This window comes from Macaca fascicularis, chromosome 12 (assembly GCF_037993035.2).
Source record: "Macaca fascicularis isolate 582-1 chromosome 12, T2T-MFA8v1.1".
Classification (NCBI taxonomy): domain Eukaryota; kingdom Metazoa; phylum Chordata; class Mammalia; order Primates; family Cercopithecidae; genus Macaca; species Macaca fascicularis.
Genome location: NC_088386.1, coordinates 70,697,222 through 70,719,353, shown reverse-complemented (window position 1 = coordinate 70,719,353; position 22,132 = coordinate 70,697,222). Strand labels below are relative to the sequence as shown.

General features: G+C 37.5%; 1 protein-coding gene across 11 annotated transcripts in view; it reads left to right on the top strand.

The window, feature by feature from the left end:
• Nucleotides 1-22,132, top strand: part of ATF2 (activating transcription factor 2) — a 91,645-nt gene that overhangs the window by 9,347 nt on the left and 60,166 nt on the right. For 9 of the 11 annotated variants that reach the window (XR_012421247.1, XR_010579929.2, XM_065525671.2 and 6 more), the window contains exons 2-3: nucleotides 6,105-6,215; nucleotides 20,090-20,164. Coding sequence is in view for 5 of the 11 variants with exons in the window: in XM_045367288.3 (XP_045223223.1) it covers nucleotides 20,133-20,164 (32 nt within the window). In the remaining 6 variants the exon portion in view is untranslated. The remainder of the gene's footprint in view (nucleotides 1-6,104; nucleotides 6,216-20,089; nucleotides 20,165-22,132) is intronic. The other 2 variants (XM_074009490.1, XM_074009486.1) reach the window with 1 other exon arrangement.

Sequence of the window (22,132 nt, the reverse complement as noted above, 5' to 3'; positions counted from 1 at the left end):
CTGGCTCTGTAGATAGACTGCATAGATACATGAAGTGGGAATGGGGGCCAAGGGCCTATTACTACTGTTCGGAAATATTTGCCTCTTATAGATCCAGCCTTAATGTTTTTCTGACATCCTAGTAATAGCAGATCCAGCACAAAGTGGATATCAGTTAATACTGTGAGGAGACAAAATAATGAGAATAGTTTTACCAAAGACAATGAAATATTGCATAATGTCTGCATTTTAATCATTGATTTGAGTGCATCTTTAGAAAACTGAATTTAACAGAAACCCAGGACATTGCTGGAAATTGTATGCCCTTTAGAAATTTCGTGTGAATTTTTATACAAATGCTGTTTTATGAAAATGTTTTATATAAAATTTTGCAAAAGTAGAAAAAAAAATACCCTGTGTCTATAAGGTAGTGCTGCTTTTGAAGTCGTGGGGCACAAGTCCATCTTCCTGGTACCTTAGAACTCTTCTTACTGTATTTTCTGTTCCTGCCTCATACATTACCACCAAAGATTGATTGTCTCACAATTTTTGTAGGTCAGAAGTCCAGGAGAACTCAACTGAATCCTCAGCTTAGGGTCTTACAAAGCCAAGATCAGTGTGTTGGCAGAACTGCATTCCTTTTTGGAGTCTCTAGGGAAGAATCCACTTCCAAGTTACTTTGGGTGGTTTGCTGAATTCAGTAGGTCTTTCCTTTCTTTTCGTCCATCTTTCTTTCCTGGCTATGAGCCAAGGCCTGGTCTTTTCTCCCGGGAGCTGAAGTGCTTTCCATGTGGCCTCCTCTAGTAATGGCAGGTCAAATCCTTCTCATGCTTCTAACCTGTCTGACTTCTTTTTCTGGCTGAATCTCTGACTCCAGGTGGAGAAAGTTCTCTGCTCTTGAGGTCTCTTGATTAGATTCCGGGTAACCCAGGAATCTGTCTTATTTGGATCTGTAATCTTTTTTTTTTCTTTTTTTTTTGAGACAGAGTCTTGCTCTGTCACCCAGGCTGGAGTGCAATGGCGTGATCTCGGCTCACTGCAACCTCCGCCTCCCTGGTTAAAGTGATTTTCCTGCCTCAGCCTCCCGAGTTGCTGGGATTACAGGCACCCGCCACCATGCCCGGCTGATTTTTGTATTTTTAGTAGAGACAGGATTTCACTGTGTTGGCCAGGCTGGTCTCGAACTCCTGACCTCAGGTGATCCTCCTTCCTCGGCCTTCCAAAGTGCTGGGATTACAAGTGTGAGCCACCACGCCCAGCAAGGATGTGTGTAGTCTTTTTACATCTGCAGAATTCCTTTTGTGGTGGAAAGTAACCTATTAACAGGTTCCAGGGATTAGGGTATGGATGTCTTTGGAGGGCCATTCTGCCTAGTATGCTTATATACTCCTGTAAAGGAACTTGATAAATTCTGTACCCTTGCACATTTCGAAGTTGATTCCTACAATTTTTCATCATTGAAATTGTTGAAAAAATATAATTTCTGTTTTTTCCAGATACACCACTTTTATAAGTACCTAAATACCATGGTGATTTGATGCTGTCATTGGTTTTAAAAAACCAGCTTGAATTAACTCATCTAACAGAAGTTTTCAGTGTCCCTTTTTCTTATTAAATTGTTTATTTTCTTTCAACTTCTCCAACATAATTTTATTTGAATCCAATGTATTTTAACGTTTTAAAATACTTTATTAATGACTCTATCACTTGTTTGTAGCAAATATACATTTAATTTTTCAAAATTTTTTACTGATTTCTTCATTCGGAACTCCCTCTCTGGACAGTGCATTTTTGTATGGTATTTCCACAATGGAAGAGGTAATCATTAAATGAAAATTGTTATTCTTTCTGTCATTACACTATACAGTAAAGTATATCTGGATTCCTAAACACAAGGCAGAACACCGATTCTTAAAGCCATGCTTTGCCTTTAATAGAAATATTTGTAAGACAGGGAAAGCCAGAAGCTTGAGGGTTAATGGTGCCTTGATTAATGGAGGTTTTAAGGCACACTTATTTTAAATTGTCCATTTGTTTTGTTCCATGGAAGCTTCTACGACCTAGGGCAACTCATTCTAATAAGATTTGGGATGGGGATAGGTATGGATTTCTTGTGAAAAGTGGGAGAATGAGGACTCTGGGAAAGCAGACAGATCATCTTTGGGAAAGCAAACAAAGGGAAGATGAAGATACAGAAGTTGATTTTCTTAAAACTTGTCTTGCTCACATATCCCTTGGAAAGCCTTAGTGTATACCTTTAGTAAAACATTCCCCACTTTGTCTGTATCCCATAATGCCTCCTTGAAAGACTGTCCCCCTCCTGCCTACCTCCTGTCCTCCCACAAGGACGGAAGCCAACTTCTCTCCACCACCCAGGATTGCCATTGCATCTGTTACACTCTTTTGAGTCCATGCCCAAGAGAGGATTAATTTTTTTCTCATACTAATGCCTACCTTTTGGGCCCTGTTTCTTGGCACAATATTTGGCTCTTACCAGGAAATTTGCCATTAGCAGTGTTTGCACCTTTCAGCAGAGATTCTGCCCGCAGGTTAGTGATATCTAAATACAGCCATAACAACATTTTGCTGCATAACAACATTTTGAGTCAGCAGACCACATATAAGATGTGGTAGCCATCATGATATAGTATAACACATTACTCATATTTATAGTGGTGATGGCGTAAACAAACCTATTGTGCTACCAGTTGTATGAAAGTATAGCATTTGTCTTAAGGAAAAAAATAGCACAATTACGTACAGTATATAATACTTGATCAACAATGATGTTATTTAAATATACTTTTTAATCATGATTTTGGAGTGTACGTTTACTTTTTAAAAAAAAAAAAAAAGTTTATTTTAAAACAGCCTCAGGCAGGTCCTTCAGGATGTATTCCTCAAGAAGGCATTGTTATCATTGGTGATCACAGCTCCATGTTTGTTACTGCCCCTGAAGACCTTCTAGTGGGACAAGATGTGGAGGTGGAAGACAGTGACACTGATGATCCTCACCCTGTATAGGCCTAGGCTAATGTGTGTGTCTGTGTTTTAGTTCTTAACAAAATAATTTTAAAGTGAAAGTAATTTTGTTTTGTTTTGTATTTTGAGATAGAGTTTCGCTCTTGTTGCCTAGGCTGGAGTGTAATGGTGCAGTCTCGGCTCACTGCAACCATCGCCTCCCAGATTCAAGCGATTCTCCTGCCTCAGCCTGCTGAGTAACTGGGATTACAGGCATGCGCCACCATGCCCGCCTAATTTTGTATTTTTAGTAGAAATGAGGTTTCTCCCTGTTGGTCAGGCTGGTCTTGAACTCCTGACCTCATGTGATCCTCCCACCTCGGCTTCCCAAAGTGGTAGGATTACACATGTGAGTCACCACGCCCAGCCTAAAGATTTTTAAGATAGAAAAAAGCTTATTAGAATAAGGATGAAAATATTTTTGTATAGCTGTACTGTGGGTTTTTTTTTTTTTTTTTTTTTTGAGACGGAGTCTTGCTCTGTTGCCCAGGCTGGAATGCAATGGTGTGATCTCGACTCACTGCAACCTCTGCCTCCTGGGTTCAAGTGATTCTCCTCTGCCTCAGCCTCCTGAGTAACTGGGACTACAGGCGTCCGCCACCACACCCGGCTAATTTTTTGTGTTTTTAGTAGAGATGGGATTTCACCATATTAGCCAGGCTGGTCTCAAACTCCTGACCTTGTGATCCACCATCCTCGGCCTCCTAAAGTGTTGGGATTACGGGTTTGAGCCACAGCACCCGGCCTAAAATCTTTTATACTATATTTTTACTGTACTGTTTCTGTGTTTAGATACACAAATACCATTCTGTTACAAATGGTAACAGTATTCATTACCGTAACATCCTGTACAGGTTTGTAGCCTAGGAGCAAAAGGCTATATCATCAAGGTTTGTGTGAGTATAGTCTGAAGTTTGCACAATGATGTTTTGGCTTACCTTCACATTTCTCAGAATGTATCCCTGTTCTTAAGTGATGCATGATTATATAAGAAATACTTGTACAATAAGTCGGGTAGTGGGGGTAAAGGAGAGGCTCCTTACATCTGTGCCTTTCAAGTTACAAAAAAGGATGTTATTTTTAATGTTCAAAGTCTGGGTGATTATCTTAACATTGCATGTGTTAAGATATAAGCTATACAGGCCAGTTACAACTGGCTGTCTTATTTCCTTTTGCTTGAAATGACAATACCAGTTTGTCTTCCAGTTTTTTAGGGTATTATTAATGGCAAAAACCGCAACTACTTTTGCAACTGATCTTTTGTGAGCAGCTGCTGAAATAAGAACACAAATATCTCTATACAAATAGGAAAACCTAAAGCCATACCTTAAAAAATAAACATTTCTCTGAAAGAAACAATTTGCAGAAATTTATCTTTACCAAGAAGATGTGGTCCTTTACAGTATCCCACAGAGCCATTTATCCTTTGAATTGCTGCTCCATTTTTGCAGTCCCTATTTTACATTTGTATGGCTAAATATCCTATTTGGGTCCTTTTTCCCTTAAGGAACAGCCTGTATATAAAACAATTTTGTTGCCGGCGTTGAAATGAGTTTCTAGTTTCTGATACAACAGTGTTTTAAACATATTAAACATTTAAACATGTTTCAAGCAATCTTGAAAGTGTCAGTAAATTCAAAGTTAAGTGCAACCCTTCTTTGTAACATTCTGCATAATAGGGAAATCTCCCAATACTTATATGACCTGGTAATGGAAACTCAGCACTGAGATAACGTAGAGCAAAGTGTCTTTCTCTTTGAATATTGTGCCTTTTCTTAATGCGGTTGGTAACTGAGCTTTGTGCCAGGTTCTTACTCATTCTCACCTTGACCACACCATTACTTACATAATGATTCTGAGCAGTCGTTTCTGAGTTTTGTAGACTGAGTATGTGAGTTTACCTTTCCAAACGACAACAATTTAGGTAGTTTCTTTGCTCTTACATTGTCATTCTAGTCTTCATATTCTTCCTTTCTTCTTTTGTCACCTATAGATTGGCCTTACATATTAAAGAAGTCTTTATGAATGTTAGTTTTGGCTCCTGACAGGACTTCTGCTTTCGAAAACTCTCTTTAGTAGATTGCCAAGCCATCTCCCTGAGATATCCGGACATCTTACATTTTAGAATGAAATAAGTATGAGGACAGAAACAACTAATTGTCTGCCAATATTCCTTCTCTTCTTTTTTCTTATTGGTAGATGATCCAGTTCTTAAGCATATGGTGAAATAAAAGACATACTTCGTAGCCCCCTGATAGCTATGGTCATATGACTAAGTTCTAAACCATGAAATGTAAATAAAAGTTTCCTGTGAGATTTCTGAAAATTTTCCTTAAAGGGAGGCTATTGCTTATCTCCTTTTTCTCATCTTGCTGTCGGTTCAGCAGATGTGATGGCTAGAACTTGAACAGTATTTTTAAAACCATGAAGGAGAAGCCACATGTTGAGGATGTCAGACCAACAAAATATAAGGACCCTTGGTTCCAAGTGATCATGGTTCTGGATTGCCTATGTTTTTTTGTGAAAGAAGTAAACTTCTGAATCATTTAAGCCATTGTTATTTTGAGTTTTCTGTCATTAACGGCTGAATCTAATCCTAACTGATACACATATTTTTAAAAGTCAAGCTTTTTCCAAATAAGCGCATAGACTGGGTCCCCTGGATTTTATTGTGCAGCAGTGACACAAGAAAAACTGTTAATCTCTACTCTAAAAATTTTGATGCTCAAATGCAGCACTGACATTTCACCTGTTATCTATGATTCCTCCTCTTTCATTTTTCTACTTTCACCAAGGTTTCATTACCCTACTTCCATCCTCGAAACTTGATACCTCTAATAGGTGGTAATACCTCTAATAAGTGGTAATATACCAGGAGTTACGGGAGGCTACAGGATAAACATCTTCTGGAGCATTGACAATTTGGAGAGAGAACCTTAAGTTTTATATTGAAGAACATGTAATGGAAGGCAAAATTTATATGCATTTTTGAAATATTAAGAAAACATTTTTTAAAATTTTATGGAATTGAAATACAAGAGGCTATTAATTTAGATCCCACATGGTAATAAGTTGACTCTTTTCTGCCTCTCTTTTTCCCTAAGGATACTAGATGAAAACTTGAGAAAGGACTGCTTACTTGATTAGAGCTGCTTACTTGATAAGGCATTCCTGGAAGCAGAGTAAATAAAGCTCATGGCCCACCAGCTAGAAAGGTAAGAGATTTAAGCTTTTTAACATAAAAGTATTCTTTTCATTTTGTGATTATCTTTCAAATATTACCGAATTTAGTAGATGTTTCCAGACAGTTGTCTTCAGAATGCTAATGTCCTACCATATTGATAGTGTTTAGTAAAAAAAGATTTTGAGATTTAGCAAATTTGGAAATGTCTTTTTGGAGATAGAATGAATGTCAGCATATAAAAGCACAATGAAGACTTAGGTCAAATATTTAATTTTGTTTAACATATAGAGGTTCCTAAATTTATCTGACTAGGGACCCCTCTTTAGTAAAGGGTTCCAGTATGAAGGTCTCAGTTCTCCTAAGAATAATAATAGAAATTAATCTGAGGTATTTTGTATCTTTCAAAAATATTTTGGGCAAAAAGTTTACCCGCTCTAAGGCTGTACAAGCTAACTAAAATGTCAAATTTATTTGCTTTCTAATTGAATTATATCAACTAAGTTTGTTACCACAGTTGTCTCATGCTGATCAGAAACATTAATTGGAAGTTATACAATCCCTCCTACCTACCTTTATTGAGTATCTACTATGTGCCAGCTACAGAATGGTGATATTAGAGTGTAAAGTAGAATTTTTTTTTTAATCTCAAGCCATTTACAGTTTGGAGATGTAGCTTCTACATATGGAAGGAAAATGCCAATTTAATAAATGTGGTCTGGTGTACAAAATCTTTCTAAACATGGTAATAGACTTTGTTAGATATATCAGAATACACAAGCAGATTGGCTTTTTTGTCACACCTGTATCTGGAGGTTCACATCAAAAGAAAAACTATGCATAAAAGTATAGTTATTCTAATTTTGACAAAAATTCGGAAAATAATTTAAATCTATTAATACATTTGTATATTTGAAAAGCAAAAAATTTTAAAGCAAGTATAAAGTGGAATGGGTGATAACACTTGATAATTTTTTCTTACTCTCTGATACCTGCATTAAATAATTTTAAGCTGCTTGACTAACTTAAATTATCAAGTTTACTAGAAGCAGTCATCATAAAATATAAGCTCCATGAGGTCAGGAACTGTGTCTGTGTCATCGTACCCTGAAGTCTAGCACATTCCTACTAGACTATTTGTGCTCAATAATGTTTATTGCATGTGCTTAATAATGTTTATTGACTGAACGATGGGGTAAATGAGAGATCCAAATTTGAGGGTAGCAGAGTAGTGGATGGAAGGAGCTCAGAAGTTAGTGGTGTTGACTAAGAAAGGGATGGATGAATGGGAAATGGATGATATAAGGGAGGAGACTGGTTAGAAGCCTACATAGCTAGAGCCAGAGATTAAGGGGAAGCCTAGGACTGGTTAGGAGGCAGTGGTCAGTCCATGCAAGGGTCTGGAAACAATGTTAAGCATTTGAGACTATCCTGTGAGCTATTTTTTTTTCCATAACTGATCCTTTACTGTCATTTTGATAGTACTGCTTTAGTTCAAACCATTATTCTCCCTTGAACTTAGCAGTAGCTTGTGCCAGTTTTCTTTCTGTTTTTTCTTCTTATTGTTGTTTAGATTTACCTCTTATTTTTGTTATTTTTTGCCAGTATTTTATGCATAGTGTGCTGCCCTCTTTAATCCATCCTCTACACTTTTATTAGTGATCTTGCAAAAATCCTCCTCTTGATTTAGTTCACCTACTTAAAATGTTTCAATTTCTTACAACACAGTTGGACAAACTTTTTCTTTAACGGGGGTGTGGGTGACTGATTGTACATATTTTAGGCCTTGTGGGAACCACATATGATCTCTATTGCATAGTCTTCTTTGTCCCCACCCCCACCTTTAACAATTTTAAAGTGTGAAAAACTCAGCAGTTTGATCCAAGGCCATAGTTTATATAACCTTGGGGCAATGGGAAGGGAAAGAAGGATGGTGGAAGGGCAAGTAAGGGTGGAATCCAAACATTTTACCATGATATTAAAGGCGTTTCAAGATTTCGATGTCTCTTTGGTCTTACTCTCTTAATCTTCTATCCTGTTGATGAGAAGAGTGAAACTCTAAAATATTTGAAGAGATTTATTTGGAGCCAAATATGAGTGGCAAGTGGCTGATGACACAGCCCAGGAGACCCTGAGAATATGTGCCCAGGATGGTTGGGCTACAGCTTGGTTTTATACATTTCAGGGAGACGTAAGACATCAATCAATACATTTAAAATGTGCATTGGTTGGGTCCAGAAAGGTAAGACAACTGGAAGTTTGCGGGGTGGGGTGCTGTGCTCCAGTTCATAGGATTCAAAGATTTTCTGATTAGCAGTTGGTTGAAAGAGTTACTATCTAAAGACCTGGAATCAATAGAAAGGAATGTCTGGGTTAAGATAAGGGGTTGTAGAGAGTAAGGTTTTATCATGCAAGAGAATAGATTGTAAATGCGTCTTATCAGACTTAAAGAGTCCATTCTATCAATCTTAAGGTCTCCCTGTTGATATTAATGTTGGATGCCTGAATTTCAAAGGGAGGAGGGTATAGTGAGTCATCTAGGACCTCCACTTCCCATCATGGCCTTAACTAGTTTTTTGGGTTAACTCTGGAATGCCCTGGGCCAAGGGAAGGGTCTATTGGTTGGGGGGCGTAGAATTTTATTTTTGATTTACAATCCCACGCTTCAGCTATCAGAGGGTCTCAGAGACTCCTCAGTGGACTCTGCTTTATTGTGCCTCAAGATGCTGTCTCCTCTTTATGAAATATCCCAGAATGGCTGATGCCTCTTGCTTTGAGAAAACTCAACTCAGGCATTACTTCCTTTGGTAGCATTTCAGGGCCCTCTCCAGGATAGACTAGGTATTTAGGGAATAGAAACTCAATCAGATAAATTCAAGTAAAAAGAGGGTGAGACTCATACTAATGGTACTGAAGACTCTCAGATCCAGTCACAAAACATAGTTGGGTGTCACAGAAACTATTTTCCTTCCTCTTGGCTGCGTGATTTCTCACCTCTGTTTTTCTGTGCCTGCTCCATTCTGGCTTTTATTAGTTTTTTTGTCAGTAAGAACATGACAGAAAATGTCTACCGGTCCTAAAATATGATCTTGAATCTCTCATGCTCACCTCTGTGTCACTGATTGTTTGCTTTCTGCAGATTTCCTGAAGAGGTAGTCTGATTGGCTTAACTTGATCAGTATCTCCCCTAGTTTACCTGAGGCAGATATGTCAGGATCATGGATATATAGGATTACCTGTTACTGCACTGTTGGCAAATCAAGCTCTCTAAGAGGGGAATATGAATGCTTTGGAGAGATGACCAGCTCCAGTTTATTCTTTATGTTCCCATAGCATGTCTTTATTATTATATGTATCACTGAATTACTATTTTCACTTTTTTTCTTCCTTACTAGTCTGATTTTAAGGGCAGGGACTATATCTTATTCTTTTTTAAAAAATGTGTATGTATTTTCATAAAAACCATGGTAACATCAAGCAACTGTTATTCTTAATATGATATTAGATACAAAATAGGCAGTGAATTGTTTTCCAAATAAATTTTATGAAGTAAATGATTTGTGTTGGAAATGTTCGGAGTGCTATATATTATCTATAACATTTAGTATTACCTGTATTTTAGAAACTTGTTTGGAAACTTGAGTACATGCTTAACAGGTTAAGAGTTTGCAACATTTATAGTTCTATAACCAACTAAATAGAAGATCAGTCAAATTCACATTTTAGAATCCGGATATTTCTAAAGTCAGTCACCAGAAATATGCTTGCTCCCTCCCGTTTCTGTAGATTGATTTAATAATAGCACTATTTTCTATGAAGTGAATTGCTTTCCTCATTTGTTTTTGATAGGGATGTAGGAAAATAAAATATTTTATCGTGTGAATCACTTCAGTGATATAATTAAAAATGATGTGGGAATATTGATACTACAGCCTAAAGCATCTTCCTCTTCCTTAGACTTAACCTACATGTCATATTTTAAAAAGGGAACAAGACGCTAACAGAATAAATGATTATATAATATTACCCTTTGAGTCTTCAGATTTGTAAATTGTTCTACTGTAGTATGATTTTACTTGCTCTTAACCTTGCATTATGGAATGTAGTTTTTCTATTCTTTGATATATGTCATAGCATGAAAATTATAAACAAAAAGCAAGCAGAGAGTTCTTAGAGAATAAATATATCTTGTAGTGTTTTTTTCATGACTACTGCTACAAACTGCATGATGTTAATTATAAAATAGTTATACAGTACTCCCCCCTTATCTGTGGAGGATAAGTTCCAAGAGCCCCAGTGGATGCCTGAGACTGTTGATAGTACTGAGCCCTATATATGCTATATTTTTTCCTATGAAGTAATGAGCAGGTAGCATATATAGCCTGGATGTGCTTGACAAAGCGACGATTCACATCTTGGGTGGGATGGAGCAAGAAGATGCGATTTCATCACTCTATTTAAAACAGCACACAGTTTAAAACCTATGAATTGTTTATTTCTGGAGTTTTCCATTTAATATTTTTGGACTGCTGTTGACTGTGGGTAACTGTAACCATGGAAAGGGAAGCTGCAGGTAAGTGGAGGACTGCTATATAATGAATTATTACAGTGCATATTATTTACATACAACTTAAACTCCTTCTGTAAGTTTTTTCCTTTTTCATTTTTTACTTCAAAACTCTTTAAGAGTTCTACAATAAGACATTCTCTTACAAAATCACAATATGTCCACGAAAGTCAGGAAGTTAACATTGGTATATTGCTACTATCTAATCTGCAGATCACATTTAAGTTCTTCCAGTTGTTCTGGCCTAATTGTACTTTATAGGAAAAGGATTCAGTCTAGAATCTCAGGTTGCAATTACTTGTTATGTTGCATTGGTCTTTTAAAATCAGAAACAGTTCCTTAATGTTTCCTTGAATATAATGACTTTGGTGCTTTTGGAGATTATTATGCCAGTTATTTTATAGAGTTTACCTCAATTTGGGGTTATGTAGTACTTCTTCATTATTAGATACAGGTTCTATATCTTTGGCATGACTATTATAGAAGTGATGCCGTGTCTTACTACATTCTATCAGTGGGACATAATTTTATTTTCCTTATTTCTAATGGGGTTAAGTCACATCACTTGATTAAGGTGATGTTTGCCAGGCTTTTGTGCTGTAAATTACTTTTGCCCTTAGTAATTAAGCTGTATAGGGAGATATAATACTTTGAGATGATATAAATATCCTGTTTCTTATCAGACGTTCAGTTTATTCCTTTATATCAGTATGGGTTCATAGAACCCTCTTTATTCACGATGTGATCCAGTACTATCATTATTTATTTTGATCATCAAATTATCCCAGATTTAAGTCCTTTCTTACCTTCTGGCCAAATCTGGCAGCAGTACAGGATGGCTCTTGAATATCTTGTGCCAGAAAGTAAGGAAGGACCTTCTTCTCTATTTCCACTACAAGACCCATCCTGTGCCGCTGAATTAGAAGCAGGTAATTCTACAAGGAGCTGAGCTCCCTTTTGGTGGAGAATGGTATTTATACACTGTATTAGGCTATTCTTGCATTGCTCTAAACAAACACCTGAGACTGGGTAATTTATAAAGAAAAGAGGTTTAATTGGCTCCTGGTTCCACAGGCTGTAGCGCTGGCATCTGCTTGGCTTCTTGGGAAGCCTCAGGGAGCATTTACTCATGGCAGAAGGCAAAGCAGGAGCAGGCGCATAACATGGTGAGAGCAGAAGCAAGAAGAGAGTTGCAGGGGGCACACACTTTTAAAAAATCAGATCCCCCGGGTACTCATTCACTATCGCGAGGACAGCACTGAGCCATGAGGGATCTGCCCCAACACCTCCCACCAGGCCCTACCTCCAACATTGAAGATTACAATTCAACATGAGATTTGGCGGGAACATATTCAACCTGTATCACACACCAAAGTCTGGATGCTAAGTGTGCTTATTGCTTATTGGGGTTTCAGCGTTCCCAGGCCCTCTCAGTGGACACAGCTGGGGACATACATGAACATATATGCATGCATATACACATTAACATCTACATTTCTGTATCTTTATGTTGAGAACCATAAGTTACCACCAATATCTTCAAATGTCATCCAATACCAAGGCTCATTCTATATTTATAATTCCCTTCAACTGGAGTATGAATTCACTCTTACATAGGACATCCTTGATATATTTACTTATTTGATCAATATCCATCTATTTACATAATTAATTGTCTGGTGCCATCAGGCACTCTCTTTTCCTCTCCATCAAGTAGATGTCTTCCTGTTTGGGTCCTGACACCCTATGCTGGACTAGTGCCACTCCTATCCTTTACTTTATGTGCATGCCTCCTTAGCCCACTTGGGCACTGACAGCTCACATCAGGCTGCCTTCCCTTTTTTTGTTACCCATCTGAGACTCCAACATTAAATGCAGGGCTGACCACCTCCTTCCCAGCGCAACCCTCAACTCATCTATCCTCCAGTGGACATCTTTCTCACTCTGCTTAGACTCAGACACTGCAGTAGGCTGCCCTCAGGTAGCCTGTCTGAGCTGCCTCCTGTGCAGATGCTCTATATTTGTTTTCTCTGGTGGCTTAACTTTTATGTGAATTTTAAGTTGGGAGATGCGTTTTGCTTGTTAATTTCTCCCATTTTCTTCTATTCATCTTTTCTTAAAATGTTTTTCTTTATTATTCTGTTTTCTTATTGGCATTTTTTAATACGTGATTCCATTTGATAATGAGCCTAATAACTCTAGAAATTCTAAAAACCTCTCTGTACTATTAAAAGTGGTTTACATAAAATTTCTGTATAGTTGTTCGTTGTAAAATAGCAGGAGAAATATTTTTTTCTCATTTTTGACCTTGAATAAGGTCAGACCTCAGTCTCCTTATTTACAAAATGAATAGTTAGGGCTATGTTAGGAAAACGACAAGGTGTCTGATCAGAAATTCATGTCATAAGAAAAAGCCTATACCCTATATTCAAGTGAAAGAATTTTAACATTTTATTTTTTTAAAATGGGTAAAGAGTCAGGTGCAGTGCCTCATGCCTGTAATCCTAGCACTTTGGGAGGCTGAGGCAGGAGGATGGCTTGAGCCTAGAAGTTCAAGATCAGCCTGGGAAACATAGGGAGATCCTGTCTCTACAAAAAATATAAAAAGTAGCTGGAGATGGTGATGTACACCTGTAGTTCCAGGTATTCACAAGGCTGAGGTGGAAGGATTGCTCGAGCCTGAGAAGTGGAGCCTGTAGTGAACCATGATCATGCCACTGCACTCCAGCCTGGGTGACAGAGCAAGACCTCATCTTGAAAAAAAAAAACGGGGACTGGGCAGAGGAGGCATTTTACATAGAAGTATAAATGACTGTTATATATATGAAAAAGTTCAACCTCATTAGTGTGTCAAGATATGCAACTTTAAAATTAGTTTTTTTACTAATATGACAAAAATGTTAATGGTATCCACTGTTGGTGTTGGTATTGAGAAATGAGGTCTTTTTCTGCTGGTAAAGTAGAAATCAATACTGTATATTTGGAGGGCAGTTTAGTAATATAAATCAAAAGCCTTAAAATATGCCTTTGCTTTGATATAGCAGTTTCACTTCTAGAAGTTCATCGTCTGGAAATTATTACAGATATTGCACAAAGATTTGTCCCAAAGATATTCATTGATGATAAAAGCCCATTAATAATTATATGGTGGAGTACTATATAGCCATTAAAAATTACATCTACTATTTAATGACATTACTATTTAATTATATGGCAGAATTTAGATAACTGCATTTTAGAGGAAGTTATAATACTATTTATATATTTTTTCTTCTTTCATTTTCATAGTGTCATGTTTTTATAATTTATAAAGTTATATATCACCATACATTGACAAGACTAGACTTTGTACTCTGGAATGTTAACAGTAGTTATCTCTGAATGGTAGTATTCAAGGTAACTTTTATTTTCTTCTTTTTGCTCTTCTATATTATTCTTGGAGCAGATTTAAAGTTCCTTACAATGCCTTAGTTCATTAGGTGTAGTTTAGTTTATATTATCAGGACATAACAAGTGACCTCCTTCTGAACGCCAGTGAAAATTTCAGCTTTTAGCCAGGCATGGTAGCATTGCCTGTAATCCCAGCTACTTACTTAGGAAGCTGAGGCGGGAAAATCACTTGAGCCCAGGATTTCAAGGCTGCAGTGAGCTATGATCATGCCACTGCACTCCAGCCTGTGTGACAGAGCAAAACTCTGTCTCTTAAAACACTCTCTCTCTCTCTCTCTCTCACTCGCTCTGTCTCTCGCTCTCGCTCGCTCCCTCTCGCTCTCTTTTTCTGTTTCTGTCTCTCTGCAGCTTTAGGGTTTTTTAGAATTATGTAAGATTGATCTCTCTCTCTCTCTCTCTCTCTCTCTCTCTCTCTCTGCAGCTTTAGGGTTTTTTAGAATTATGTAAGATTGATCATTTATACAGGATACCTAATAGTAGAAATTGCTATATGTTGTAACAAACAAAATTGAAAGTAGAATTTAAACAAGTATGGAGTTCTAAAATAGCATGCTTTATAGCAATAAAATAGAGAAAATATGAGGAGCATATACGTGTTTGTATGTGGAACTGTCTTAGAAAACTGGAAAGAGGGCCAGGCACAATGGCTCAGGCCTGTAATCCCAGTGCTTTGGGAGGCCAAGGTGTGGATCACTTGAGTTCAGGAGTTCAAGACCAACCTGGCCAACATGGTGAAATCCCTTCTCTACTAAAAATACAAAAAGATTAGCCGGGCGTGGTGGCGGGCTTCTGTAGTCCCAGCTACTTGGGAGACTGAGGCAGGAGAATGGCGTGAACCTGGGAGGCGGAGCTTGCAGTGAGCCGAGATTGCGCCACTGCACTCCAGCCTGGGTGCCAGAGCAAGACTCCATCTCAAAAAAAAAAAGAAAAGAAAAATATGTTGATAGTTCTGTATTGGTTCTACAAGAACCACATACCTAGGTGAAATTTTTAAGTGTTGAAAATAAAGCTTCATGTTGTATTTAATTTGGATAAAATGCCCGGGGCACTTTATTAAGCCCCTGCACAGTAGGAGTCAGAAAGTTGCCATTTCAAAGCTGGAAATTATGCTGCGTTTTTATAGGATGTGAAATGAAGAATCCAGCCCATGGTGGGATGGGAGGAGGGAAAAAAGCTAGAGTGAGTTTCACTGACTTAAGTAATTAACAGATGTCATTTATGAATGGTCAAATGGTCATTAGCCCTGGTCTTTGACTTCATGCAGCTGTGGCAGGAAGGTTATTTCATAAGCCTTGAAGTTCATATTTTAAGGATATTTGTGTATGTGTGTGTGTGTGTTTTGTTTTGTTTTTCCTGAGATAGGGTCTTGCTCTATCCCTCAGGCTGGAGTGTAGTGGCAAGAGCATACTTCACTGCAGTCTCAAAATCCTAGGCTCAAGGGATTCTCCTGCCTCAGCCTCCTGAGTAGCTAGGACTACAGGCACATACTACCATGCCTGGCTAATTTTCAAGTTGCTTTTTTTCTTTCTTTTTTTTTTTTTTATAGAGACAGAGCCTTATGTTCCCCAGGGTGGTCTTGAACTCCTGGTCTCTGATCCTTCTGCCTCAGCACCCCAGAGTGCTATCATTACAGGTGTGAGCCATTGCGCCTTGGGGAGGATTTATATATTTTTAAAACAGCTCAAGATATCCTTTTAAAAATAGTTTTTTGAGGTATAATTGACTTATAATAAATTATACATATTCAAAGTATACAACTTGATACATTTTGATTTATACGCATACACCCAAAAAACCATCATCACAATCAAGATGATAAATTTGTCACCCTCAGAAGTTCTCTCATGCCCCTTTGTGATCCTTCCCTCCCACTCCTTCTACTCCTGTCCCTCGGCAACCAGTGATCTGTTTTCTGTCGCTGTGGTTTTCATTTCCTAGAATTTTATATAAATGGAATCGTACAGTATGATTTATTTGACTGTCTCCTTTCACTTGGCATAATTATTTTGAGATTCATCCATTGTTGTTGTATCAGTAGTTTTCAAGAAAATCTCTTTATTCGCTTAAGAATGCCATTGTCACTTTGAACCAAGTTATTAGGAAAAGAAGAGTGTATCTAAGATGCAGTCTGATTTGGGACTTCTAATCTTTGGCATTTTCGCCTAGCTGATTTTTTTTTAACCCACAAGGTATTTTAAACATTCCAGAATGAAGACACTTTTTCTTAGGTGTATCTGTGCAGTGTGACTGCTTCATAGTTACCTCTATGAAATTAAAAATTATTTGTTACTTAAATTTATTTCTGATGTATTTTGTTATTTTTTTCTTAAAGAGGGAGTTATATTATTTTGCTTTTTACACACATTGGTATGGCACTTTAATTTTAGCTTAACTTTTTGGGCATTTTGCTTTAACCTTCATTTTACTTTATGTTCACGAGTGAGTATATTTCAGCAATTTACTTAAGATGTCTTCACCAGTATTGAAGAATTGGAATGGAAGTATTTACAATTTGCTGAGAAACAGGAAAGTCATGTTTTAGATTCTTCATAATATTTGAACTTTAGTTTACCCAAATTTACTGGTCTCTTTAATAAAAATCATCTGTTTACACTTTTCCTGATTAAAAGGGTGGTGGTATTTAATGTAATCTATTTCTTTTTTCTTTTTTCTTTTTTTTTTTTTTTTTTTTTTTTTTTTTTTTTTTTTTTTTTTTTTTTGAGATGGAGTCTCACTCTGTTGCCCAGGCTGCAGTGCAGTGGCCGCCTCCCGGGTTCAAGCAGTTCTCCTGCCTTAGCCTCCCGAGTAGCTGGGATTTACAGGCGTAAACCACCACACCCGACTAATTTTTGTGTTTTTAGTAGAGAAGGGGTTTCACCACGTCAGCCAGGCTGGTCTCGAACTCCTGACCTCAGGTGATTCTCCTGCCTCGGCCACCCAGGGTGCTGGCATTACAGGCGTGAGCCACTGCGCCTGACCATGTATTTCTTTAAAACCTTGGAGCATAGAAGTTGGTAGCCTCTCCAAGATGCAGAGTTATTATTTCCATGTGAAGTAAATGTGGACTTACGCATTTTACAAATTACAGTTTCTTTTTTAAAATTTTTTAGAATGTACCCAACTGATATAATTTCTTCTAACAATTTAACAATCACTCTGTGCCTGCTGTTAGCAAGTAAGATACTGTGCAGATATAATGATGAATAGAGACAGCCTTATAATTTTAATAACAGTAGAAATAATAGAACTGCAACTGCCATTTTATCCAGTACTCATGTGCCGAGCATTGTGCTGTATACTTTGCATATACTATTTTAAAATGCTTACAACAACTGTGAGGTAGGTGATACTACCCTTGTATTATAGTTGGGGAAACTGAAGCACGAAATTATTTAGAACCTTGCACAATATTTTATAACTTACGAGTGGCAAAACCAGGTTTTGGAGCCAATTCTGACTCAAAAGCTCATATTCCTTTGGCTATGTTATGTTTCTTCAAGAAGTAGTAGGCAGTAGAATGGGGTGGGAGAAGCACAGATTATATAATAGATGACATTACAGAACATAATGTGGATGCTATAAGCAAAGCATAAACAACATTGTTCATGGGAGAAATTTTTAATCTGGATTATGGGGAAGGTATCACAAAGGAAGTGTTATTTGAAGTGGGCCTTGACAGTATAATATCAAAGAAGGCAAACATTCATTTGGGAGGGTATATTTTAGGGAGAGCTAAAATAATATGCAAACTGAGGGTGATTTTCAGAGAATGGCAGGCAGTCTGATACTGTTAAATGGGCCATGGTGTATTGGAAGTAGCACTTAGAAGGAAGTCAGATTAGATATAAATGATAGCTAAATTTGTATCTCTCAAAGTATACCTAAAAGGTTGAGTCTGTAGGATTTACTAAGTGGATAATCAGATTTGTATTATGGCATTCAGTGATAGTTTTGAATCTTAATTTGAGGTTGTAAGAAAAGGAGCTCTGAGTTGGATGCTTGATTAGTTAATGTAAGCCCCATCACTATCTTGGAAACTCCATGAAGACAGGTAACTACCTTGATTTACCAGTACATCCCCAGCATCTAGCAGGAAGTACTCATACCAAGTACCAAATGGAAACTCAGGAGCAAGGAAGATAAATGTTAGAAGAAGAGTTAGGAGAAATCAAAGAAGCCGATTTCTAAAAAATTTTGCCTAGAACTTTCCTGGGTGCTTTTCATGACAGTTGATTGTCCTACCAGTATAGATTGTAGATACTTGCCAGAGAGTAATATGATATATTAACAATTCTCTATGTGCAGTCATTGACTTCTCCAACAATCTATAGCTCAACAAAACCTCCCTTCCAGGCTTCTGTTATGAGCATATTTGCAACACTGCAGTAAAAGGGAGATAAGCCTGGATTTATAGACTTTAGATTCAGTTAGATTAACAAAGAGATAGCATTTAAGCCTCCCAGAATTGTTATCGTTTCTGTCTCAGGGTGCTTGAACTGTTAATATTTATAGCTCTCTTAGCTAAGTATTAGAAAATGGTAATAAGGGAATGGAGTTTTTATTTGTTGGCTAAGAAATAGGCTGCTGTGTAGGTAAGAAACTTGTTTTGTAGAGGAGGGGAATAGTATAGTGGAGAGTAGAAAAGATTAAGGAGAAGGGTACCAAGGGCTAACTCCCTCTGAAAGTTTTTCTACAACTATCAGATTGATCCTTCCACTTCCTCTCTACTGTCATAGTATTTTTAACCCTTATTCCTACCAAATTAATTGGCATTGTACTTCCATATTCCTTTTTCTTCTAGACTGAAAGTTTATCAAATGCAAGGAGAATTTTCTTCATCTTTGTGTCTGTGTATAGTTGATGTTTAAATATTCCTTGTACTAAACTGAGCTAGGCGCTGTTGTAGGTGTTACCCCAAAGATAAGTTCCTTGCCCTCATGAAGCTCATATTCTACTTGTAATGACAGAAGCATGGCTACTATAAATTTCCTTGGATTTTTCTAGTGTTCTTTTTCCTCTCCTCGCAGACAGCGTGGTAAAGTTGAATGTGAATGAAGAAATGGAACCCTCTTAGATAAAAAATTTTGCATAGGACAAGGGAAGAAACTTGCTCTCTTCTTCTTATTTCCTATACCAGATCGACCTTTACTCCAGGACACTGAACTTTGGCTAGTTACACATTTCCCCACAAGAATTACCAAATTTTTCTGAGCATGACATTTTTGAAACTTCATTTATGAACAGAATTATGAAAAATGCAAATTTCCTCTATGCACCATTAGCTTATTTGAATAACCACATAGTTACTCTTATTTACCACTGGATGAGGTTTCAGTGACTATAAGGTGAAGCCATTGGTGGAGTTTTAAAAATGGGTCATTAACCTGAGTAGTTTCAGTATACTGTACTTGTCCTTAAGCTGATACAAATGGGAGCTGTTTATATAGATCAACTACATTGTAGGACAGATATATTTTGATGAATTAGGCTGAGAAGCTGAATACCAGTAAGTACATTTTTTAAAATTAAAAGCTTTCTGAAGAGAAATATGGAATTACTAGGTTGCATCATTCTCATCAGTGTTCAAAGTAAGGATTTTTTTACTCTCTTAATGGCTGCCCTTCAACCACAGCCCTAAGGACTGAATTAAATGTTTCTTCCTCTTTTACTCCCTTTGGTGGAGTTGGATATATTAATACCTATGTTTAGGATATTTGTGTAGGTGTGTTGATATTTCAAGAGCACTACTCTATTATAAAAATTCTTAATAGTGACTAGTTTTGGGGTGACAGTAGTGTTACAGAGAGTAATTTGAGCACTTTATTTTCTACTGTGTTTCAAGAAGTGTTTCGGAACTATTTTTAACAGTGTGAAACCACTTTGTTTTTCAGTATTCTTGCCATGAGAAAAAGAATGTGATAAGTTATTCAACTTATGAAATTCAAGTTACATGTGAATTCTGCCAGGTATGTGTGCAATGTTTGGTATTTTTAGCCATTTTTTACATTTTGGGTTATAAAAATCTTTATAGGTTGTTTCTGTTAGATAAGTATTTGTGGTGGGTTTTTTTTCCATAGAAAACAAGTCACTTATTTAGTATGTAGTTTAGCTGATACTCCTATTGTGTTTTTAAATAATCAGATTAAAAGCATCTAAATACACTTAGCTGTGACAGACATAAACATATTTTAAGGTTTTGATTTCCTCTAAAATGAGTTCTATCAGTCCCATGGAATGTTCTGTGAAAAAGTGTTCAAATAGCTATGGCAAAAATGCCATACTCTGGGTGCTCCCCTAGTCATTTTACATTAGCATATTAAAGACTCTGAAGAGTCCTCCAAAAAAAAAAAAAGAAGGAAAGAAAGAAAGAAAAAGTATATTTCAGCATTTCCCAGATTTGTTTGGCCACACCTTTTTTTCTGTGGTGTTTATTGACATCCCCGTTGAAATGTTTTGGGGAGCACTGCTATGAAGGGTTAACTATTTGAAAAAGCTACTATTTGAAAAAGAAACAGTGTTACAGAATTATTAGTTGAGTCAAATATGTTTGCTATATATAATTTCTAGAAAGAAAACAAGTTGATGGAAGGGATAATTAATTGAGAACTTTTAAATTGAAATTTAAAAGTAGGAAAGTAATCCTGACTCAGAGATGTCTTTTTGCAGTTGTTTTGTTCAAATCAGGATCCTTAATTTGGTTGTATGTTTATTAAATTTCTTCTAATGGAAAACAGTAACCCTCTTCCTTTGCTCTTCTTTTTATCTCCATGACATTTACTTGTTGAAGAGACCAGGTCATTTGTTCTAACTTATAGTGATTCATCTTAGGGTTTTTTGACTTTACCATGGTGGGAAAGTAATACAGTCACTATACTGCTCAATTCGTGATGGGGTTATGTCCCAATAAACCCATCGTAAGTTGAAAATATCTGTATTGGATTTGGATGATTACCTCGTGGTGGTAGTGTTTAACTTCTTTTTCTGTCTCCTGAATTTCCTTGTAATTGGAGCTAGGGAGGCTTGATTAGATTCACTTTTGACTTTTGACATTCCCTGCCCCCACCCTTAACAACCTTTGGTGTTAATTTAAGACTAATCTGAATTCAGATGCTGTCAGCCTGGTCAACCATTGTGAAGTTCCTATCACCTTTTCTCCTAATGGTTTTAAAAATCAGACATTGATGATAGTTGCCCAGGTCCATTATTTCATTAGGGGTTAAAGTGGTGGTGGTCTTCCTCTTCCACTTCTTCCTCCTCCTCCCCTTCTTCTCCCTCCCTTCTTCCTTATTCCCTCTCCTTCCTCCCTTCTTCTTCCCTCCCTTCTTCTTTCCTCCCTCTTCTCCCTCCCTCCCTCTTCTTTCCTCCCTCTCTCCTCTCTCCCGCCTTCCTTCCTCTCTTCTCTCTCCCTTCCTCTTTCTTCCTTCCCCCTCCCTCCTCCTAGCCTCCTCCTCTTCCTGTTGCTTCTCTTCCTCCTCCCTCTCCTTATTCATTCTTTCTTCTTTCGAGTTTGTTTTTGTTTTTGTTTTTGTTTTGGAGACAGGATCTCTCTCTTGCCACTGATTACTGCAATCTTGACCTCTTGGGTTCAAGGGATCCTCCTTCCTCAGTAACTGGGACCACAGGCAGGTGCCACCATGCCGTGCTATTTTTTTTTGTTGTTGTTGAGAAGGGGGTCACAGGGATTTGGACTGAGATTTGATTATGAGAACATGACAGCTCTGCCTTTGCAACCAAATGGGCAGTGCTTTTGTTTTCGTTTTGACTGGAGTGCAGTGACGCGCTCTCGGCTCACTGCAAGCTCCGCCTTCCGGGTTCACGCCATTCTGCCTCAGCCTCCCTAGTAGCTGGGACTACAGGTGCCTGCCACCATGCCCGGCTAATTTTTTGTATTTTTAGTAGAGACGGGGTTTTGAAAGTGTTAGCCAGGATGGTCT